The sequence below is a fragment of the Sebastes umbrosus genome, chromosome 17 (genome assembly GCF_015220745.1).
Source record: "Sebastes umbrosus isolate fSebUmb1 chromosome 17, fSebUmb1.pri, whole genome shotgun sequence".
In the NCBI taxonomy this organism is placed as follows: Eukaryota; Metazoa; Chordata; class Actinopteri; order Perciformes; family Sebastidae; genus Sebastes; species Sebastes umbrosus.
In genome coordinates this window covers 1,846,108-1,871,511 of record NC_051285.1, presented here as the reverse complement: position 1 = coordinate 1,871,511, position 25,404 = coordinate 1,846,108, and the positions used below count along the sequence as shown (strand labels likewise).

The following is a 25,404-nucleotide window of genomic DNA, read 5'->3' as shown; positions in this document are numbered from 1 at the left end:
TGTCATCTGTCAGTCTGACATAATCCATGAGTTTTAGCACTAGGTAACGGACATTGACGTTCTTCTCGGAGGACAGTCTCATGAGACTGTTGCTCGTTTCCTGTGTCCTATTGATCGTCAGCACTGGTTTGTTTTAACCTTAAACAAGTCGTTTTTGTGCCTGAACTTAACCAAATCTTAACCATATCGCAAAAACAGTCTAAACATATATATGTTTTATATGCATCTGTCATTTGAAAGTCACTAACAAATGATGACGCCCAGAACACACTCATATGGGTATTGTGTAATGGTTTGAAATGCAAAGAGGTAAGCACTACATGAGCTCATACATGGTTACAACACAATATATTTGCTTCCCTTCAGGGCTCCCACTCACCACTAGCTCTGTGTGTGTGTGTGTGTGTGTGTGTGTGTGTGTGTGTCAGACAGTACGATGGACTGAATCATGCTTTGGAATAACAACCTACTGCCATATCTTCCCACGAAAACCCAAATCAGAGCTGCTCTGCTGCCTCTCCACTACAACTGACCACAAAAGAAATATGAAATAAAGTGTATTCTGCTTCTCACTGAAACCTTCTCAAAAATCAATCTGTCAGCTCTCCTCCTACAGACTCATTTCCTCACAATAATTGCCTGTTAAACTCATTAAAAAACATTTTTCTTCAAGAAAAAAAACTCCATATAAAACATCCTGCACCTCTGCAGACTATAAGCCGTGCTCTGTTCCATAAATCACTGGATATCTTCAGTAAATCCCTAAGCCTCAGCCGTCATCCAGCGAACATATGATATGAGGAGACAGAGCGAGGCCTCAGCAGAAGTGAGCATTACAGCGGCGGGGGGAAGCATGAATACAGGTTTATTTCACTGGATTATAGCACATGTTTCCACCTGGAGTTCATTTATAGACACGTCAAGCGGAGGGAGGCTTCCTCTCACTAAAACATGATATTCTGGGAGGCAGAAAAAAAGAGCGAAGACGGAAATGGAGCAAACTGAATTGAGTTATGGGGGAAAATCAAGCCAGGCGAGAGGACGATGACGAGGAAGAAACAGATGGATAATGATGAAGAGAGGAGGGAGATGGAAAATAAAAGAGCTCAGCTTCCAGGGCATCATCTCTGTTCATCACACAAGCAGAGCAGAGAAACAGGAAGTCCCAGAGCGCCACAGAGCCTCCGCTAAATCACAACGGAGGCCGATCCCTGTATCTGACGGAGAGGAGGAGAGCGATGAAGAGGAGAAAACACCATCACAGTTTTCAAATAAAAAAACTCAGTACCTGGAACCAGCTACGTGATTTTAATTATTATTGCTGCAGGTGTCATGTTGGTATTCGCAGCAACAGAAAGCCCCATATGGCCAGTGTTAATGTCAAGGTGGATGTGTGAGTCACGGGGTGCGTCCCAGCACTCATGTGTCCTCCCCCCACGTTATGTTGCCAGGGAGCAGAAGATTAAATATGGAACGCCCTCATCTGTAGTCTCTCTCCACAAAGCAATACTACTCAGTGATGAATCAGTCGGTGCATCGCAGCTACTTCACCTCACATACCGGCGAATGTTAGCAAGGCAACGGGGGGGTTTCAGCAAATGATTGGTGAGGTAATGTCTTCAATAATGATACATAATAATACTGCACTTTTCTAAACAACAGTGGTTTAACACACACTCTTAAAGTGGCAGTAGGCAGTATATTTTTGGCGTCATTGGGCAAAAAATCCCATAATAACCTTTCAGCATGTGATCATTTATAAGATTTGAAACACAAAACACATGACAAGTTTATGAAATATGATGCATTACATCTAGACATCCTTTGACTTGCAAATATCCCCGTGCCGTATCGGTGCCACGAGACTCATCTGGCTGCAGGTGTTTTGTCAAACATAATAATACAAATTGAGGCCATCCATCCAGATCATATTGTCACTCGTCAAAACCAGCAGGAATAATCCGGCGTGGCACTCTTCACCGGGAGGAGGATGGCTGCCGTTCTGCATTCACATCACATCTCAAGCGTCGGACTGCAAGCCGACAGTCTAGAGCCACTTACAGCGAGCGAGACGTTACAGCTCAGACACCAGATGGGACAGATATTCTCCTCTGTCCTCCTCGCATATATATACTGTTTAGTCTGCAGAAAAACATCCTCTCCAACAAGTCACTCAGGGTGCTTTTCACACCTCATTTGTTTGGTTCGGTGTAATCAAACTGGTTTGTTTGTTTGGGCTGGTGTTAAAGCTGACAATCAGATCGCAGAGGCAATGGCGCTAACGACGGAAACGCTGTTGCGCCCACTCAACGGCCAATGGGGGAACGCCAACACTCGACCGACCAACGTGTAACTTCCTCAGTCAGTCGGTGCCAGACCTGCCTTACTGCGGTCCATCCAAGGACCACGTAGGAGGATTAATGTCTATACCTGCAGGTCTGAACTGCTGTTGCTGTTTCTTTCCTCTCCTATAGGTGGAGCAGGATGACAGGTGTAAAGCTCCTCTTTTTTGGAGAAAACGCAGCCTGTGAAATCTGAATTAGTTCCATCGGAGCTGTGAAATAACAAACCTATTTTAAATCCTTTTTATTGCATGATGCAGGAAGTGTCTTAACACTCCCGGTGATGTGACGCTGAGCTTCCAGGTTGACGGAAACATCTGAAACACCAGCGCTGTGAGCGTGAACGCTGTCTGACTCAACAGCAGAAAGCATGAAAGCAGGCCGCTGTTTTATTTAGAAAGTTGACATTTTGATGTAACGCTGAACTCTTCAGGGGGAGTCTAAAAATATTCCTTCACCTGTCTATCCGATTCTTTCATGTTTTAGATTATATCTTTTATCACTCACACTCCCTCCCTCCCGTTCAACGTGACGGTGTTGTTCATACTGTACTGATGGTGCACTCAGGAGTGGGACCAGTGGGAGTTAATGTGAGTTGATTGGGTCCATCCACAGTTTGATCCAGAACAAAAACTATTGATCCCATTGGCATGAAAGTTGCTGTTGATACTCAACATCAGCTGTGGAAGGTTTTGGCGACCTCCTGACTTTCCCTCCAGCGCCACCATCAGGCCAAAATTTCCACTTGTACACAAGATATATATCAACATCTAATGAGACGACTGGCCAAAAAAACTATTTTAGATTAAAGCATCAGTAGGCGAGATTGGAGCAAATATGATTAAAAAGTTATTATTATAAAACGGTCGCTATATGGTGACAGTAGTTCATGAAACAGGTAACCTGAAAAAAATCATGTTCCTTCGGTGTCCTCCGGTGCTCCCAACGGCATCTGCAAGATTTCACAGACCGGAGGAAAACAAGCAGTAAGAGCTGATCTGAGGTCTGCTGTCCAGCTGCCGTCTATGAGAGCCGGCTGTCAATCACTCTGAACTCCGACCAAACGGTCAAACTAGGCAGCGCTGATCAATTATGAATCAATATCATGTTACGTTAATGTCTATTTCTCTCCTCAGATGTTCTCAGAATCATCTTGTAGTGCACGGTTTAGCTGGAAAATGAGAACGTTTGTGACGCTGATTGTGAAATCTGGTGAAGGAACGCCAAGTTCTGGTCACATGACCGGAGCACAGCCAATAGGAACGCTCTCTCTCTGAAATGACCTGTGATTGGTCAAAGTCTCCCGTCGCAGACTAGATGTTCTAAAGCCTGAAAACAGAGCCATGAGGAGGAGCAGAAGTCTAGTTATCTCTCACAACACTTGAATTACAATATGCTGAAAGGTTATTATGGGATGTTTGCCCAATGATGCCAAAAATATACTGACTACTGCAGCTTTAAGTACAGCAGATGCGTAAATTCGTACCACAGGTAATGGAGTATTTTTATAGTGTGATATTACTACGTTTTCTTGAATAAAAGATCTCAATACTTCTTCCACCACTGGTTGAAATCCTGATTTATACATTTGGTATTTCTGTCTCTGCATTCAACATAAAAAGAGCTTTAACATGTAAAAGCTAATAAAGAAATAATAACAGAGCTACAGAATCATGTTTGGTTCAAACTCATTGAAGATGATAACTACAGTTACAGGAGAAAACGGGAGCGATGGCAATGACCTGGACTGTGGTTATCGCTGCAGATCAAAGAGGAATCAGATGGAGAGAGTTGGTTCTGGAAAGCAAACAGCTCTTTAGTAATTGTTAAATCAGGGAACGTCAGCCGGCTGCACTCAGTCGGCTCTTCCAGGAAGGAGACCGACCAGACTGAGATATAGGCGGACGGTATGAGAGAGAGAGAGTGGCCGGGGGCATCAGGCTTTCCGATCAAAACAACGCCAGTAAACGGCGCCCATGAAAGGCCATTTTGCTCTCTGGTTAAACATGCAGCAGCAATCTGTGTTCAAAGCCAGCGAACAAGAGAGAGCGAGAGATAACCTCATCACTGGAGGAAGACAGAGGCCAGATGGAAACGCTGCTTATCAAATCCTAGGGTTATCATTTCTGCACATTATTCTTCATACTGTGAACATTTGCATATTCCATCCTCTTCATTTTTAACAGCTCTTTTCATTGTTAAAAAAAATAAAAATGATTTATATATTTTTCCTATGTATTCTCATACAACGGTTTGTATGATATCTTATGTAAATTATTCCTAATTTTTTAATTAATTTTCCTACAAATGTTCAGCAACACGCGTCAATATCCACTACTTACATGCATACAGTCTTTTCAAAATAAACTTCTGTCTTCACAGGAAACAACTTCCTTAGGTTTAGGCAAGAAAACTACTTAGTTAAGTTTAGGAAAAGATCAACTTCCTTAGGTTTAGGCAAGAAAACTACTTAGTTAAGTTTAGGTAAAGATCAACTTCCTTAGATTTAGGCAAGAAAACTACTTAGTTAAGTTTAGGAAAAGATCAACTTCCTTAGGTTTAGGCAAGAAAACTACTTAGTTAAGTTTAGGAAAAGATCAACTTCCTTAGGTTTAGGCAAGAAAACTACTTAGTTAAGTTTAGGAAAAGATCAACTTCCTTATGTTTAAGCAAGAAAACTACTTAGTTAAGTTTAGGAAAAGATCAACTTCCTTAGATTTAGGCAAGAAAACTACTTAGTTAAGTTTAGGAAAAGATCAACTTCCTTAGGTTTAGGCAAGAAAACTACTTAGTTAAGTCTAGATTTAGGAAAATATCAACCTAATCTTGTTTTTATTTCACGATATTTTACTACTATTACTGTTATTATAGCTTTTAATTACATTTTATTACATTTTTTAGCATTTTATTGTTTCACATTCATTTGCCTCAAATTGTTAAAATTACTGAAAAATGTATTTGCTTTTGTTTTTACAATCTTCAATCTACTTCTGTCTTATGTTTTGGCTCAGTCATCTGTGAAGCACTTTGAACTGCACTAATCTGTATGAACGGGGCTTTACTAATTGATTGATTGATTGATTGGTTGTAGATACACTACACATATAGGGCATCGCAATACATGCAGATTAAACAGGTTTTAAAGTCCATCCATCCACTTCAGTCCACCGTACACTAGAGTTCAACTGATTAACACATATCTTATCAACACTCCAGTATATTTTGGGCTTTAGTATATATCTTTGTTACTGCCTCTCTGTAAAATGCCCACACCCTTCTCCAGTGTTTGGTGAGGGATTCGGGGACCATGTGGATTTGGTTTTTGAGGGGTTTAACGGCTAAATGTCTCTGCCAGGCTCCTACTGAAAATCTTCTAAAACCTTTCACCCCTAGCTGTGAAGATTAGACCGGGATTTTCTGGTCTGGCTCAAGGACTGTATCTTTTGGTGATGTTCACTTCTCCGTCCTCTGAGACTCAAGACTCACAATGAATGCTTCATTCCAGTCAAAAGAAACCGTTCAGTCAGTCAGTTGTGAGGAATTTATTGTCTGTATATGAGAAATATTATCTGGCTGTCTGGATTTGGTTTGGAGTAATTTGAACTGTATTACCTCCACCGGGGGTTCACAGTAAAGCCCTACTGTAATATTAACATGGAAGAGATGGACTTCATTTAACCTGCAGCTTCTTCTTGACTAAAACCAGAAACAGTCCACACATCTCCTCTGTTTCTTTATTGGTACATTCAGTCTTGTGTTTCGGACCAAACTGTGCAGCTGTGTTAACTTTGTGAGTGTGTGTGTGTGGTGGTGTTGTGTGACCTTCCCTGACCTTCGGTGTCGAGCTATCCCAGCTGCTGGCTCTGCTAAGTGGCCTCAGTGAATTGTTGAAACTCTTAAATCAGAGAATGGAAGTGGAGGAACAGTCCCAGCTGGGGATTATTCACGGAGAGTCGAGCCTCGCCTCGCCTCGCCTCGCCCCTTCCAGCCTGCAGACTTTTATTTCTTCCACATGTGTTTGGATTTTGTCTCTGGCTGATTTTGGGTGTAGATGATGGTGACCGTCCAAATCCACCATGTGTCAGCTCATCGGTTGATATCAGGGATGTTCCTGTTGTCTCCGTTAATAACAACTCACTTTTGCTCCAGAATACAGAGGTAACAGAAAAGCTGGCACTATAAAACTTATTTTCTTTGGCGTAAATATAAATTTAGGGCTGGCCCGAATAAAAACAAATTTTTGGGCTTCGAAGCTTCGGCGATAAATATTCAAATGCATTCAATGCATTCAATGTATATGTATCTTTCAGGACCTTCTGTGAGGCCTTTACCGTAATAACACAACTTTAGGAGCAACTAAATTCAGACGGTGACTGGCGTTACCACGGTTTTACACTCCACTGAGTTTTTTCTCATGAATCTAGCACTTTAATAATCCCAGAGAATTTCCACGTGTATTTCTCGCAAATTTACTACTTTATAATCTTGCAAATTTAGGATTTTTTTCTCTTAAATTTGCTATTTCAATCTCAGAGAATATCCCAGTTTTTTCTTGTTAATTTATGACTATATAATCTTGCAAATTTATGAGTTTTTTCTCATAAATTTGCCATTTTAAGACCAGAGAATATCAGAATTTCCCAGATTAAATTCATAAATTTAAGAGAAAAAACTCAATTTCTTATTTGTATTGTACTTGTTAATTTATAACTATATAATCTTGCAAATTTGTGAGTTTTTTCTCGTAAATTTGCCACTTTAATCTCAGAGAATATCAGAGTTTTTTCTTGTTAATTCAAGACTATATAATCTAGCAAATTTATGAGTCTTTTCCCGTAATCCTGCTACCGAACCGAACATATAACCTTCGGATGTAATTGGGTGTTATTCTAACTCAGAGGAAGTAAACAGAAGTGAAAGTTCAGAACACCAAACTCAAAATCTAACTAAAGATAGCAACTGAAATGCAGAGTTATGATAATTTTGAGTTTAGTTTTACAGAGAAATTCTCTCGAGTATCTGTAGTATGTTTGTTACATAAATTGCCGCGGATACGGGTCAGCCGAGGGAGGCTCTTTAAAAACCATCGCCATGGTGACACGTCATCCATCACACGTGAAATAATGAGCGATAGAAGATAACTGAATTGGGACTAAAAAATTCAAAACTTTGAAATGCAGATGATCCTAATAGGATTTAACACACATACACACACACACTAAGTCTGATCTGGCCTCTTGTCAACAGTGCTGCAGTATTTACACCCCCCTTCATTGACCTCTTTAGCTACTAGTTTCAGTTTCTATCCTTCCTAAATCCTCATCAGCTCCGTCTAAATCTCCTCTCTCCCATCCCCCCATCACCGCTCAACTGCTTCTGTCTGCAACTCTGCTTTTATTTCTTTTTTCTAGGACATTTTCATGTATTTAGGAGCTTCTTCACACTGAAATATACAGCAGACAGCAAATTTAATCCAGTTTTAACCAAAATGTTAAAGGAAACTTCCAGGTTTTTGAAATCCTTTTGATTGAATTGCCATCTTCAATGTAGAACGTGGTTTTCACTGGATGAGAAGGGGAAGAAAAACTGCAATCTGAAAGGTAACTAAAGTTTTCAGACAACATTTGTAGTGGAGTAAAAAGTACAATATTTACCTCTGAGATGTAGCGGAGTGGAATTATAAAGTTGCACTCAATTAAGTCATAGTACAAGAACCTTGAATTTGTACTTAAAGGGACTGTTTGTAAGAATCAGAAATGTCTTGTTAACAGCGACACCTGTGGCCGTGAAGTCAACGAAAGTCAGCGTCCTGTTGCTGGCGCTTGTGCTCGCTCTAAATAGACATGAAGGAGCATCGCTCAACACAGTGAGGAGACACACGTCAGCTAAAAGCACAATATCACTCTATATTTCAGCTGCTTGGCAGTAATGTTAGCTGACCAGACGAAGGTCTCTCCATGAATCACTGCTGATCCTAGTGTTGGCTTTTCGGGGCTCCGCAGCGAGTAACGTTACCGTCTCCGCCCGCAGCCGGAGTGAGCAGGAAGACACCGGCAGCCGGTCGGTAACGAGACGACAAAGTTTCTCTCTGCAGAGCTCCGTCACTTCACAAGACACGGGAAACCTCTGTTGGTCTGGAGGAGCTGCAGCAGTTATTTCTGCACAAACGTCCACTGAACATTCACTAGATATTCTCAAAGCTAAACTAACTCTTCTGCAGTGTGGAGTGTGTGCGCATGCACGTGAGAGTGGAGCGAGACAGCAAGAACGCGCGCTGTCTGAGTGAAGGCAAGCAGGCAGAGGAGGAGAGGCTCCGGCCACACGCGAGCGCGCATATGCGAGTGCGCATGTGTCCCGACCCGGTACATTTATACGCTTAAAAAGTTACAAACAGTCCCTTTAAAGCACATCACAAGTACCTTGAATTTGTACTTAAGTACAGTACTTAAGTACATGTACTTTGTTACATTCCAACACTTCAAGAGGGAACTTATTCTACATTCACCTGCAAACATAAGTGTTGTTGGTTCCAACTGTAGTACGTTTGTCCTCGAGGTGAACGTCCAGACAGGACGACACAGTACTGACCACAAACACACACACACACACACACACAGTGACTGTCATCGTACCCACTCATAAGCTCTCACACTCAAAAACACAGAACAATCAGAGATAAGAGTGATGTTGTCTCTGTCTGTCTGTCTGTCTTTCTCTCATAGTCCCAGGCAGTGTCGGTGTGACTCAGAGGTCCACAGAGGACAAACACTGGCCTCCGTCCCTCCGTCCTTTGTTTACAAAGAGATATAGAGAGGGATCAACTGTATGTCTCGACTGCTTTAACATCTGTAGGTTCAGTCTGAGAGGAACAGAGGAGCATGATGTAAGCGCATTCTTGTTAATTTACGACTACATGATCTTGCAAATTTCATTTTTTTCTTGTAAATATTAATCCCAGAGAACATCAGAATTTCCCATATTAAATTCGTAAATGTATGACTTTATAATCTTGCAAATTCGTGAGTTTTTTCTCGTGCATTTGCTATTTGTAATCTCAGACAATATCCAAGTTTTTTCTTGTAAATTTACGTCTATATAATCGAGCAAATTTACGAGTTTTTTCTCGTAAATTTTCCAATTTAATCCCAGAGAATATCAGAATTTCCCAGATTAAATTCGGAAATTTATGAAAAAAAAAGCTCCATAATTTATTCTTCTACATCTAATTATACATGATAATAAATAATATTTTTCTTTGTGTTTACCCTGCAAGCTTTACGTGGTGCGAGTCGTAAATTGACCTTTGATGCCAGCAGTCATGTTGTCATCGTCTTCCTCATCACACAGCAGATAAAGTGCCCTATGGAGTCCCTAAATACAGTTACAGCTAAAGTCCACTTTGTACAAAGGTTAACTGGTTTTATAAAACCATTACATTCCAGTCCAGAGGTCAGACGAGAGGCATTGACTTCCGATCGGAATCCTTCTAATTCAATAAAACAACAGACTAAAGTGGTTTTAAGTCTCAGAGAGTCCAAGAGGACACATCTGCCCACATGTGGCAGTATAAACACAGCTTTTGACCTTAGAAAAAAGATCAACAGTCGAGAATCCAACCACACACACACACACACACACACAGCTTTAGTCTTTTCCAGCTTGTTTCAGCGGTTTAATCACAGACAGCCTTGAGTCTCGTCACAATAACACTTCAGAATCATTTAAACTACCTAAAAAATAAAGAAAACCACTTGTAATCACAGCTTTCTTTCACCTCACAGACTCATCCATCAATTTTCTCTCTTCTCTCTGCAGGCCGTCGGGGCCGCGGATGAATCAGCGTCGTTTTAACATCAACGAGGTTCTACGAGACGTGATTGACACAGCTTCTGATTTTTCAGACGGAGAAAACTGGCCACTAAAAAAATCAGTTTCTGAACAAGTGAAGCGGCAGCAGAATCACACCTGGCTTCATCATCCGCAACACCTCTTTCATAAGAAACGCTGACGAGGTTTTGGGAGTTTGAGAAGGCAACAGGTAATTATCTTAAACATCTGCTGGTTGGGTGGGACACTCAGTATCTGATTGGTTTGCTAAAACTGAGCTCAGGAGACTTCATTTTGCAGTATTACTTTGTTTCTGTCAAACTAGCATAATGTTTGACTGAAGTACTGTAGGTGTGCGTAATCATGTATTTGTACTACACTTAGCAGACATCTCTATCAACTTGAACAGCCTGTTTTATCTAAATCAGACTCATGCTGTGATTTATTGGTGGATTTGGTGTTGAAGCGAAAAGGGAAAAACGCGCCTTTTTGGCAATAATTCAGATTTAAACCCAACGATATAAGGGAACCATAGTGTTAATAAGGAAGCGTTAATCGCCGCGAGGAAAGCAGAGCGGTCACAGCCGGTGTGCCCGGCGCCAGGTAGACCCCTGAGGCCCCGCAGCAAAAGCTGGACCGGAGAGGCCAGACACACCGCCAGCCACCCAACGCTAAAGATCTAAAGCTAAAGTAAGAAAGCTAGACATGTTACCGATACAACGGCACCGATACCACTTTACGGCAGCGTGACGTGAACCTCTCGTCATCATCTTTCGGGTCCTATCGCATGCGCTCACGCTCCACCTCCCCGACGGGCCGCCGGTGCACGATCCAACCTCAGCCCTCACTTTCATTGCACCACAGGGTTTTGCTTGCACACTCTGACTCGCGCGTGCGTTAGACTCCTTGATCCGTGTTTCAAGACGGGTCGCGGTTGGAGCGCACTGAGGACAGTCCGTCACGGTCGACAGTCGCACCGAGAGCAGGGGGTCCCCGTCCCTCCCCGACGGGGAGAGAGGGCGCAGCGAGCACTTTGTCCACGGCCCCGGGAAGCACCTTCGTCCCGAGCCTTTCCAAGCCGACCTAGAGCCGGTGGCGGTGCACCGCCTCGTATGCGGGACTCCCCAGCCTGCTGTGTGTCGCTCACACCCTCCAGCTGGCTGTTAACGAGGGTCTTTTGGCACAGAGAAGTACTCGTATCGGTACTCGGTATCGGCGAGTACCCAAATGTAAGTACTTGTACTCGGTCTGCATCCCTATTTGCAATTACAAGAAATCAATACAACTTTCAATTCTGTATGAACAGAAATCCTGTGCACTGACAGATGTCAATCAATAACAAAAAAAATCTATTTAATATAATTATTTAATAAACTTAATTTTCCAGTATAAACACATATCTGTAAAGTGCAGCACGGCTCGTTACAAGAACTGAACTGTTCTCCAACATGGCGTCACATTCATTCCAATCAGAGTCGCTCACTGGATGCTGAATAACGTTTTAAGGCTTCCGACCACAGCGCTCATTAGAGTCCTCTGGCTGACTCCATGCTGACTTCATGCACACATGAATGACATGAACGACTTCTCAGATGTCTCTGGATTTAGTTTAATTGGACCTCAATAATACAAAGAGTCGTGTCTTGTGACAATTTATCGTTTTACAGCCGTCTTTGTTGTTCCTGCCACGCACCCGAGGACTCAAAACACATTTGTTTTAATCCCCATTACGGCTCATCGTCGCGTACAGACAAATGTTCGCCTCCTCCTCTATTGCATATATAGAAATCTAGTTTAAAACTGGTCTAAATGTGCTTTATTAGACTGCATTAGATACCTGCAGTATGTTCAGAGCTGCACAATGAAATTAAGACTTTCACATTATGCCTGACTGCTTTCTCTCTGCAGAGAGGGATGAGTTCTGTAACCGGCGTTGTAAATTTAAATGTGTTCCATGTGTGAAAGCGAAGCTAAAAATAAAAAAGCTGCCTGACTTCTCTTCTTTTCTGGCCAATTTAATCTCTTCTTCTTCTCTCCCTCCTGCTAGGAAACTGTGAGGGCAGAGTGCAGATGATTCACACACACACACACACACAACACACAACACACAACACACAACACACAACACACAACACACACACACACACACACACACAAACTGACGAGAGGAGAAACATTCAGAAAAAAAAGCTTGGAGGTTACAAACTGAAACGCTCCCTCGTTGAACTCCAAACCTTCGACAGCAGCAGCAGCAAACTGACAGCCTGATACTCGGCCTGACGCTGCTTCACTTCACTGACTCAACAGTTTTTAATAAGTGGACTGTTCATTTGACAAAAACGGTCGCTCAACGGGGTATAAGACTTTAAATTGTTATTCACCTCAACTGACTCCTGTTGAAATATCTAAAATATGATGTAGGCTATCTTTACCCCCCTCAGCCCCAGAGTGACATCTTCCTCTTCCTCTCCTCCTCTCTTATTGAAGAACCCGTTAGTCTCACTTATGACACTAATGAGTTGCTATCAGGCTTGTCGCGGTGGTCGATGTTACCGGTGTTACACCAATTACGTACCTGTATCTCGCAAAACGGCTCCGATACATCGGCACCGATACCACTTTATGGCAGCGTGACGTTAACCTCTCGTTAGCATCTTTCGGGTCCTATCGCACGCGCTCACGCCCAACCACTGCTGGCGAGATGGGCCGGTGGTGCGCCCGACCCCGTGGGGCCGGGATCCCACTTCAGCCGGTGCGTGCCGGCCCTCACTTTCATTGCGCCACGGGGTTTTGCTTGCACCCTCTGACTCACGCGTGCGTTAGACTCCTTGGTCCGTGTTTCAAGACGGGTCGGGTGGGTTGCAGACATCGCCGCAGACCCCTGGCGCCTTTTACGTGGGCCGAGCCCCGCCCTGAAGGCACGACGCAGTTGGACAGACTGAGGACAGTCCGCCCCGGTGACACTTTGTCCACGGCTCCGGGAAGCACCTTCGCCCCGAGCCTTACGAGCCTCGTATGCGGGACTCCCCAGCCTGCCGTGTGTCGCTCACACCCTCCAGCTGGCTGTTAACGAGGGTCTTTTGGGACAGAGAAGTACTCATATCGGTACTCGGTATCGGCGAGTACCCAAATGTAAGTACTTGTACTCGGTCTGAAAAAAAGTGGTATCGGTGCATCCCTAACCAACACGTTCTGATCCCAACTCATCACATACTGACGCTTTGTCAGACCCCTCGGCGTCACTTTACGGCCACAAAACACACGCTTAACATTGTGAATTCAAACATAAACACTTGCTAAGGTTTAGGCAACAAAACCACTAAGTTAGGTTTAGGAAAAAACAACATGGTTGGGTTTAATTAATACGTGTGTAAAGTGAAAAATGAAAGTTGAGCAGCGGTCTCCTGGATGAAAGCCTTGTGTTTGTTGGACCCATCCACCTCCCCTCCCGCCTGCCCTATTTGTGTTTTTCCTGTCCATTTGAAATATCAGTAATCCAATGACAACGAAGGTAAATTAAAAAAATATCAGAAGAGAGTTTGTAGTCGGTGAGGAGAGCAGAGAACAGGGAGGAACCTACGCTGACCTTCAGTTTCACCAGAACCGAGCACTAAACTCTTCAGTAAATCTCATCCTTATCTCCACGGAGGAACAGCCCTTTGAAAACATCCAAATAAATTCCCCGCTGACATCAGAGCCGAGCCGAGACCCTCCCTGCTTACTTCCAGATGTATGTGAGATACTCGGAATACTTTAGAAATGAACAAGCTCTGGATGAAAAATGAATTTCCAGTCCACCCAGCAGCTGCTTCTCTCCACAGCTCCATGTAGAGTGGAGATACCAGCAGGTCCACCTGGGCCGAGTCCTCCTCACATTGAATTCATCGTCTCAGATAAACACGTATCTCCGTACTGAACAGCAGTAGAAGGATGCTTTAATGAATCTGCAGGTCCACGACGAGACCAAACGCTGTCCCGGATCAGAACCAGAACCAGGTAAGACATAGGCCTGGCAGATTACTTACTATTAACTACTACTACTTACTATAATTACTATAACGTCGCAACACGACGCCCATTTAATTTCATTATAAATGTCATTTATATTTATTTTAGACAAAAATAGGTTAAGAAACTTGTGGTAATTTGTAAATAATGGTAATAATCCACACTAAAAAAAACTCTGTACTGTATTCATTCATGGAGCTCTCCAAGTCACTGCATGTTCTACAACACATACGGCACATATTTCAGAATAAAAGCCTTGTGTTAACAAATGAAGGAATTCTGTCCAAAGAAAAAATGCTTAAGGGCTTTTATTTCTAAATGAAAGCAGGAAGTGTTGATTCAAATCAAAGACGTTATCAATTCATGGAGCTTTCCAAGTCACTGCATGTTCTACAACACTGCCCGGCACATATTTCCGAATAAAACCCTCGTGTTAACAAAGGAAGGGAGTTTCATTTGTGCTTTAAAAAACTGAACACAGCAACGTCTCTGTCCAGAAACAGCTTTTAACCTTTAACTTCAAACTTTAAACTCACAAGCACTTCAACACTAATTTACAGCTCGGTGTGGAATGCTAGCAATACTAAAAATAAACAGTGTCAGTTCTGCACCTTTTTCCCTCCGTATAACCAGCGTTAGCTGAGGAAAATATCAGATTAAGTCTCCCCGTAAGGCCTGAGGCGTGTCTGGTTTTGATTTGCCGGTTTCATCGTCTGGACTACTGCAGCGCAACATCACCCTCCTCATCCCTCATCATGACGCTGACCTCGGCCTGACACGCCGCCGCAGCCGCCCCGACCGACCCGCAATCTCACATTTCTTCACTGAGACGATCACTGAAGGTCACGACCTCATTATGGAGCTGCGGCGAGTCGCCGGCAAGAAGAAAAGGAGGAGGAGGAGGAGGAGGTGATGGGAGAAAGATAAGATGGAGGACAGGAAAAAGAGAGAGAGGAGCGCTACAACAATAATCAGGAATAAAGAGTTGTAGATGGAGGCTTAAAGGTAATATAGTGAACATCTGTAGCTGGTGTGCTAGTAGATAACGCACTAGTCAACTGGGAACATGCTTGCGTGGGAACTTGCGATAAAGACGGTGTTTAAAGGCTAAAGACATAATTTGTACCATCGACTCCGGCCTCCTAGCCGTGTGGGAACCATCTTTAGTGTTCCTAAATATAAATGTCAACTGCTGCAAGAGGAGGAGAAAGAGGAGGAGATTAAAAGAGAAAGATGGATTTGAGAACAAGATAATTATATACGCTGAGAGAAATAAGATCAGAGAGGAGGAGGAGCGGAGAGGGGAGGCGATCAATAAAAACAAGGAAAATTATTTTCATTGGGAAAGACAATAAATGCCCATTGGTGCCTCCTTTGTGTCTGCATGCTAATAATGAGGTCTACAAAAATGTAGCATGGATTCTTTCCGTCGACGTTAACTGGATTCATTCATGATCCCTCTGTTGTTTTTATTTTATTTATTATTAATTTTTAATTTCAGTTTTTTATCTTGTTTTTTTAAAGCACTTTGTAACCTCTATTATTATTATTATTATTTTATTTTGATGAAAGTCACAAAAAGCTGTTATTTTTATTTTCTTTATTATTAATTATTCATTTTTTATTTCTGTATTTTATCTTGTTTATTATTATTATTATTATTATTATTATTATTATTATTACTAGGATTATTTTATTTTGATGAGTCACAAAAAGCTGTTTGTCAAGAAAAAATAAATTAAGAAAATGCAGATGTTTGATTAATATTCACAATATATAAAAATAAACATTAATATAAATATATTAGCTTTATAAAATATAATCATTAAAATATGACATAAAATAGGATAAATTGTATAAATTAAACCCATTTTCATTCCTTGAAATCTAATTAATTAATTAATTAATTATCAACTTTATTTAAAACCAATCGAAAAACCATTTGTCATTTTCATGTCAAAATAGCAAAAAATTGATTGGTTACGGCTTCACAAATTACATTTTCTCTCTTTTCCTCAATCATAGAATTATATAATATAATATAATATAATATAATAAAATTTAAATTAAATTATGAAACAGTATATTCAACAAAAAAACAAACTGAAATGTTTCGAGACAATACAAAAATAAAAAAACTGTCCGTATTCCTTAGTAAATATATATAAGTGGAGAAGCTATAAATGTGAAAAAAGATAAGAGATTAAATGTCAGGGAGAAGATGTCCGGCTGCGTTTCACAGAGCAGACGTGATGAAGGTAAGAGCCTGTTTTACATGTTGTACTACTGACCCTGTTCTATATTAATCTGAGGAGAGAGAGCAGAGAACACGTCTACTAACATCCAAACCTTCAGATGGATTTAATACCTGCAGAGGAAATAGAGCAGAAAGAAACAGAGACAAAGAAGTTGGTCTCCTCCTCATCCCAGACAAGAGGTCAAAGGTCATGTCTGATTCCTGTTTCCCTTCCCGACACGCTTGTGAAGAATCCGTTGTTAGAAATATGAAGCCGATTGAGAAAATGTTTTCACTCAGAGAGGATCCATTAATAATAATTTGTCCTTCGCTGGCACCAACAAGTCTAACAGCGAGACGGAGTAATCAATGACGGAGCTGAACGGTTTCACTCAGTATGAAGAGGTCAAGATGAATGACAAATGGTTTTATCCTGTTTGCCTTCACTCACACCGCACGTGTTCTCGCTGTCTCGCTCCACCTCTAGACGTGAACGCGCGCTCACTCCACACTGCAGAAGAGTTAGTAGCTCTGAGAATATCTAGTGAATGATCAGTGGACGTTTGTGCAGAAATAACTGCTGCAGCTCCTCCAGACCAACAGAGGTTTCCCGTGTCTTGTGAAGTGACGGGGCTCCGCAGAAAGAAACGTTGTCGTCTCCGACCAAAACTCCGGCGTCTCCCCCGTTCCCTCCGGCCGCGGTCGGGAGGCTGAGGCAGGAAAAGCCAACACTAGGATCAGCATTGATTCATGGAGAGACCTTGGTCTGGTCAGCTAACATTACTGCCAAGCAGCTGAAATATAGAGTGATATTGTGCTTTTAGCTGACGTGTGTCGCCTCACTGTTTTGAGCGATGCTCTTTCATGTCTATGTAGAGCGAGCACAAGCGCGAGCAACAGGACGCTGACTTTCGTTGACTTAACGGCCACAGGAGTCGCTGTTAACAAGCATTTCTGAAAGTTACAAATAGTCCCTTTAAGAGTCTCAGTAAGGTGTTTTTTAATTATTATTCCATCATGGATTCTCCAAGTCTCTCCTGGTGTTTAGATAATGCTGACTTAAATTAAATCAGCTTATGATTCACATAATTGTCATCCTCAAACCCTCCTGTCAGGCCTCATTTAGAAGCATTTCTACACTCATTTATTCAGGTTTTTCCTTTCATTTATTACCTATATAGTAAATCCACCAACCAAAGAACACCATGAACACCACACTGCCAAAGTACACGGCCTGAAGCTGCTTTTTATTTCCAGCAGTGTTTGTTTTTTCTTTTACCTCACAGCTCTTCGGTGCTACGACCTTGGATCCAGACGTCAGCGTGAACAGAAAGCGTTCCCAGAGGGGTAAATACGGAAACTACATTAATTAATAACTAGCTACATGGAGGTAGAAAAATGTGAGCGAGGAGAAACAGTTCATAAAATGAACAAATGAGTCAGAGCTGACGGTTCTCAGTCTGACGGCTTCAATTAATGAAACATGACTCAGAGTTGGCCGAAGTGCTCGGCTCCTCTTACCACCGCCCGATTCCTCTCTCGTCAGGCTGCACAGAGGTGACTCGTCAGCTAATGGCTTCCTCAAACAGCTGGAGGGGGTTAAAAGGGTCATATGACAGCTGCCTCGGGGGCCAATCGGCGGCCGCAGAGCGCTCGGCATTCCTGAACGTCTGCTGGATTGTTTGATATCGGATAACCCTGATTTACACCGTCACCTTCTTCACCACAGGCTGACATTTGTGGTTCAAGAATCGGTTTCTTCTTCGTCCTTCAGGCGCTGGATGAAATAATGATAACGTGGTGTAAAAGTTAATCCCTTCTCATCTATCTACAGCTCTCGGGTCTGCCCAGCTAACAATTTGACTTCGAATACCACAGCAGTGATGTAAAAACAGAAGTCCTGCATTGTTTTGAGGCAGAGAATCCACTGATGATATCAGTTTTCAAAGCAGATTTGCAGTAACATCCACTGAGCCTTCATGTTTTGAATATGAACATATTGAACCGACCAACGCTACCATCCGTAGAGTGACGCTGCTGCACTACGAGTGGAGTTTTCTATCTAATGATGTATAAAAACAAGCATTGTTTTAATAGAGTCCTTGTCTCTCCGGAGGGCCGAGACACAAGCTGCAGAGGACGGCGGCGCTGTGGATGTGTGAGTGAGCGAGGCAGAGATAAGGCCTGTTCACAGAGACACACGTTACGTGAGGACGTCGGGTAATTAATGAAGAAACCTCTACAGCTTTGTGTTTCAGGAGAAAGAAACACCTTCCTGATTGATTCCACTGCTGCTGCAAAGAGAGCAGCAGACACACATCAAACCTTTACAAGATAAAGAAGACGGAGCAGGAAATGAAGACGGAGAAGACGCAGACATTACGTCTGAAACTAAAAAGGGGCACTCAATTTATAGAGCATTATTACTTTTATCTGTGGACCTACTTTATACGTTTTTAATTCAGTTCAGGCCACAACTAAAGATTCTTTTCATAATTGATTAGTCTGCCGATTATTTTCTCTATTGATCGATTAGTCGTCTGTAATCAGTCAGAAAATAATGCAAAATGTCCATTTCAATCCCCGAAAGTGTTTGTTTAGTCCAACCAATAGTCCAACCAATAGTCCAAACCCAATGACATATTTGCTTAAAGCTTCAGTAGTCAGTATATATTTTTGGCATCATTGGGCAACAATCCCATAATAACCTTTCAGCATATTGTAATTCAAGTGTTCTGAGAGATAACTAGACTTCTGCTCCTCCTCATGGCTCTGTTTTCAGGATTTAAACAATCTAGCCTGTGACGGGAGACTTTGACCAATCACAGGTCATTTCATTGAGAGAGAGCGTTCCTATTGGCTGTGCTCCGGTCATGTGACCGGTACTTGGCGTTCCTTCACCAGATGGCGACGGCGTCACAAACGTTCTCATTTTACAGCTAAACCGTGCACTATGAGATGATTCTGAGAACATCTGAGGAGAGAAATAGGCATTAACGTAACAGAATATTGATTCATGTTTGATCAGCGCTGCCTAGTTTGACCGTTTGGTCGGAGTTCAGAGTGATTGACAGCCGGCTCTCATAGACGGCAGCATGACAACAGACCTCAGATCAGCTCTGACTGCTTGTTTTCCTCCGGTCTGTGAAATCTTGCAGATGTCGTTAGGAGCACCGGAGGACACCGGAGGAACATGATTTTTTTTTCAGGTTACCTGTTTCATGTATTACTGTCACCATATAGCGACTGTTAATATAAAAATAACTTTTTTGAAATCATATTTGCTCCAATCTCGCCTACTGACGCTTTAACTATAACTGAAGACAAATAATTAGCAATATCCAAACATTTGAGAAGCTTGCATTGTTGATTAATCTGTTGATTATTTTCTTAATTAATCAATTAGTTGTTTGGTCTATAAAATGTCAGAAAAGAAAAGAAAAATGTTGATAAAGCTCAAGGTGACGTCCTCAAATGTCTTGTCCACAACTCAAAGATATTCAGTTTACTGTCATAGACGAGGAAAGAAACCAGAAAATATTCACATTTAAGAATCTGCAATCAGAGAATTTAGACCTTTCTTTTCTTAATTGATTATCAATATAGTTGGTGATTAATTTAATAGTTGACAACTAATCGATTAAGCATTGCGTCTCTAGACAGAACTGATATTTTGTTTATGGCTCCAACTGACGTCGACTTTCATTTTCAATTAATCGTCTTCTTGATTATGTCACTTTATGTAGCTAGAATATGCAGGAATATAATTATTAATGCTACCTTTAAAAACCTCAGATGGTTGATTGTTTTTCCTTTAATGTGCCGATATAACACCAGACCTATTTAAACCATTGAACAAACCGTGGGATCAGACCACTCCTGGCTTTACTCCTAGCTTTAGGAGATCTTAGGTGGATAGATGACGGGTATATTATCATTATTAGGACACAGTGGGGGGTGGAGGAGGGTGTCCCGTGTTGTTTGGGGTCAGTCGTGTTTGGAAGTCTCTGGCTTTGTTCAAACCTCATCAAGTGTGAAAAACGGGGGCAGGCCTGAGGCCCTCTCTGCTCCGCCGGATCATCCGACAGAATAAGCAAACATTTGAGAGGACAAACATTAACCTTCGAGGTTGATTGTTGGCAGCTGTCACTCACTCTGTGTCACGAGAACATGGTGACATGGTGACATATAAAACAGAGCTATAAACACCAGAGAGGTTAAGGAAGGCCAGAGAGTCACACTTATGAGTAGGGGGAAAAAAAGTTTCCTGTCTGGATCAACAACTTAACAAGCTGTTAACAATGACGTCGTCTTTTTGCATCACCGGAGAGACTCCGTGCCAGACTGTTACGACACAAACATGCTCAGGAAGAGATAGAAATCATCGTTCCATCTCTGACTAACGTCTGATGTGTTTGTACGTTATAAATGTACAAGATTATTGTCAATAAACAACCCAAAAATAGTCCTTTAGCAGCGTTACAGAAGTGTTTCCAGAGGATACTTTTTGAGTACTGACCGAAAAGGGTAAAAGTTCAATCATTCTTTGATCAGTTATTGCCTCATTTAAATCATAAAATTAGGTTAATTTTATCCCTATTTTATTAAGATTTGTCTGCTTTGTGTTACAACAGATGTTCGGCCTTATTTTGTTAAATACAAAAGAGGGTTTTGTAAAGAAAAATGTGTATATTCCTCAAAATGGACACAATATCTGAGCTTATTTACTCAAAATCCAGCTCCGATTCTCCCTTTATTTGTTATAGTGACCCCTAAATGTCATCTCCAATCTCCAAATATGACGTAGTGCACCCAAAATGTGCCATGTGTTCAAATCCCCAAAAGCCCAGCCAGCTCAGATTTTAGCAAAATCCCTGAGTTTTGTCTTAACTGTTTATTTATAGGGTTGCAACTAAAGATTATTTCCCTATCGATTCATCTGTCAGTGTTATTATTTACTATCTAAACAACAAAAAGTGGAACCAAAACCTCCCCCAAAAAACCCTGACGGCTCCAAACTGAAAGCAGAACCAGTGCTGTGTGTTTTTCAAGTCAATCTGACCTCATTTAGACTAATGACCGGCAACAGATGGCACAGGTTCACATTTCATGGTTTAAGATGGTGACTAGAGAGAGTTTCGCTCCAAAACAACTCAAAACAGGATCTGAAATCTGAGCTGCACGACCTCCAGTGTGATTAGGAAATCACTGTTGTGTAAATTCAATGACACCACTTAAACCAGATACATCAATCTCTTTTAATTAAATGAGAGATGACAAGAGAATGATCAGCTGACTCTGCAGCTCCTCTCGGCTTTTATTGATCTTAATAGTGAGTTTCATTGTTCATCTGTCCGACCCACGACTTTATTGATCTGGTTTCACTTTCACCGCTTTCATAGCGTTGTTTTTTGAGACTAAGGTTGCGTTCGAAACTCCATAGTAACATGCTATATACGATAGTACACATATTGAGTATGTAGTGTATAGTATGCGATTTCGGTAGCTGGTGAACATAGTCGAGCAATTAGCAGCTAAAGAGACTGATATTTCTCTCAGGAGTTGGTGGTGGAGACCAAAAACAGAGCTAAAAGAGTGAGAATATTGGATTTACATTCACCAGGTGGACACAAACACGAGTCCTAATGAATGATATGTTGCTCTGTAGCTGCCGGATGTGAAAAACAAGTTCACCATATCAACTTTAAAAAGGTGATGTAATGTCAACGTTGTGTTCGCGGCTTGTTTCTGCTGCAAAAATAGGTGTAACTGCTGTTAAAGGTGTAAACGTGTTTACCAAATGTTCACTGACTTTGGCATAGCTGATTTTGTTTAAAGTGCTACAGTAGAGACTGCAGGCTTATCATGATCAAGGACAACGGGGTTACAGTTTAACTCTAAACCTACAGTCCGGCTCAAAGTCAAATATTACCTCCTCTAATGGCTTTTACACGCTTCATTAACTCCTAAACGTGCACCAGGACGGGGACATGACAGCAGCAACAGCAAAACCACGTTAATAGTCCTATAACATTCCTGCAGCTAATGACAATTACATTCCTATTGTGGGTTCACATGCTGGTAGGAAAGTCTGACAATCCGTGCCTGTTATTACTTATTTAATTATCAAAAACAACTTAAAGGTCTCATATCGTGCTCATTTTCAGGTTCATACTTGTATTTTGTGTTTCTACTAGAACATGTTTACATGCTGTAATGTTCAAAAAACACCTTTATTTTCCTCATACTGTCTGCTTGAATATACCTGTATTCACCCTCTGTCTGAAACGCTCTGTTTTAGTGCATTTCAACGGAATTGCGTTGCTAGGCAACAGTTTGGGTCCATGTTTACTTCCTGTCAGCTGATGTTATTCACATACACTGCAACAGGAAATGAACTGGGACCCATTTAGAATGTTTACGTTTAAAACTGTGTAATGGTCTAAATATTGTATATTTGTGACATCACAAATGGACAGAAATTCTAACGGCTTGTTTCAAATGCACAATTTCTGATACGGGCTGTGTGTGTTTCTCTGTATATCGAGCGCTTTGATAGTTTTAACAGTATCTATATACAGTAGGTTCAGGTGGTTCAGGTGACTTTATTTGTACCCATAGGTAGATTTGTTTTGCAGCAAAAATAGAGGACGACATCCATACGGACAAACAAGCCGACCAACCGACCAACTGACAAACCGACAGATCAACAAACCGACCAACAAACCAACCGACCAACAAACCGACCAACGGACAAACCGACCAACAAACCGACCGACCAACAAACCAACCGACCAACAAACCGACCAACGGACAAACCGACCAACAAACCGACCGACCAACAAACCAACCGACCAACAAACCAACCAACGGACAAACCGACCAACAAACCGATCGACCAACAAACCAACCAACGGACAAACCGACCAACAAACCAACTGACCAACAAACCGACCAACGGACAAACCGACCGACAAACCGACAAGCCGACCAACCGACCAACAAACCGACCAACCGACCAACAAACCGACCAACAAACCGACAAACCGACCAACAAACCGACAAACCGACCAACGAACCGACCAACCGACCAACAAACCGACCGACAAACCGACAAACCGACCAACCGACCAACAAACCGAGCAACAAACCGACCAACTGACCAACAAACCGACCAACGAACCAACAAGCCGACCAACTGACCAACAAACCAACAAGCCGACCAACAAACCGACCGACAGACCAACCGATCAACAAACCAACTTGTTGGCCTTTTCAAAAAATCTTGCTTCATGATGAACTACTACTCTGATCTGATGTGATCGAGTGATTTCACTTTCACATGCAATATCTTCCAAAGTGAGGGATATTATATAATATATTCAATATTTGCAGACTTGGGAAGCTATTTTCTTTTTCAAATGAACTTTGTGTCTGGGGATTAATATTAAATTCCCACATGTGCAATTCCACACTTATCATGACTTGTTGGCCTTTTCAAAAAAACCTTGCTTCATGGGGAACTACTACTACTACTCTGATCTGAGAGCAGGGATTTCACTTTCACATGCAATATTTCAGCAGGCTTTTTATTGCCACCTCTTCCAAAGTGAGGAAAGGCCACAAAGGGTGGTGATGATGGAAACACACCCCTCCTCCTCCCAGCCTCGCCCCTCTCCTCTCCTCTCCTCCCCTCTTTTGGGGATGCAGGAGGCTCATCAGTATCTCTGGTCCATGCAGGCCTGTCTACCCCTCCTGCAGCCTCTCACACACACACACACACACACACACACACACGCTGCTGCATCGCTTTGCGTAAAAAGCCTTAAATTGCTTCCAGCTGGCTGCAAGTAAACCTGGATCCCGACTGAAAACTGAGAGCAGAAAACAAAGCGCTCCTCTTGCACAATTATTTGCCCAGTGTGCACACAGCCAGTGTTGCACAGCAGCAGCAGCACATTGCCCCCCAGACCCTGCAGCAGTGCAGTTCAGACTCCAAAGCAGCAAAACCTGCTGCTCTGATTTATTATAACCTCTCCAAATAAACCAAACTTTCAGTGCGTAAAAGCGCAGCGCTCGTTGCTGCGTAATGCGCTTAATGAGGAGAAGCTGCAGAGGAATAAAGTGTCCTGTGAGGAGACAGTGAGAGGAGAGCAGTGGTGGATCTGCTCGGCCTGCTGCTGCATGTCTGTAGTTTTACCCCCACTATGATGGAGGTGGTGATGATGCTGCACGGTGCGTCCTGCAGCATCCTCAGCATGCACCAACCAGGACAACAAAACCACCACAGAGCAGCAACGCATCGACACAAGGAGAGAAAGGAGAGATGAAGAAGAGGTGATCGAGGCCTGAAGGACTCACCAGTCGGTGTCTGAAGTCTCGTCTATGACGTCCTGGTAGGCGGTCAGCAGCTCCAGTCTGTTCTTGCCCAGATTCACAGCCATGTTTCTGTTTCTGTCTCTGCAAGCATCCAGACCTGCTCGCTGCTGATGGAGAGAGAGACACGGAATGAGACCAGGGAGAGGACAGAGAGGAGGAGGAGGAGGAGGAGGAGGAAGAGGAGGAGGCTCTGACTGGTGGAGACAAAGAGAGGATCAGGGTGTCCGACAGGTCCTAGCGCCGAATCAACACTCTGATGGGTCATAGTGCCCAGCAGGAGGAGGGAACTTATTCTACAAAAACATTCACACAAAATAAAAACAAAAAGACTCAATTAATTAATTAATTATAATAATTAATTAGATTTTTCTGATTTTTCAAAAAAAAAATTTGATTAATTAAAGCATTTATGTGGATAATTCTTTCAATTAGGAGTTTTATTTTCTACTAAAAGAAGTTACTTGGAAAGAAATATATAATTTGGTGCAATAGGGCTGCAACTAAGGATTGTGTTCATTATCAATTAATTGTTTGTTCTGTATAATGTCAAAAATAGATAAAAAAAAATAAAAAAAAGTCCTTCATGGTTTCCTCTGAAGTCTTTAAAATATG

General features: G+C 42.1%; 1 protein-coding gene across 8 annotated transcripts in view; it reads right to left on the bottom strand.

Annotated features, from left to right (window-relative positions):
* The window catches only part of dbn1 (drebrin 1), a 115,168-nt gene extending 90,192 nt beyond the window's left edge, over window positions 1-24,976 (bottom strand). For 2 of the 8 annotated variants that reach the window (XM_037748123.1, XM_037748125.1), the window contains exon 1: window positions 24,775-24,972. In XM_037748123.1, coding sequence (XP_037604051.1) covers window positions 24,775-24,857 — 83 coding nt within the window. In that variant the 5' untranslated portion in view covers window positions 24,858-24,972. Of the gene's footprint in view, window positions 1-24,774 lie in introns of all 8 variants that reach the window. The other 6 variants (XM_037748129.1, XM_037748127.1, XM_037748124.1 and 3 more) reach the window with 5 other exon arrangements.
* Between the last annotated feature and the right edge of the window lie 428 nt (window positions 24,977-25,404).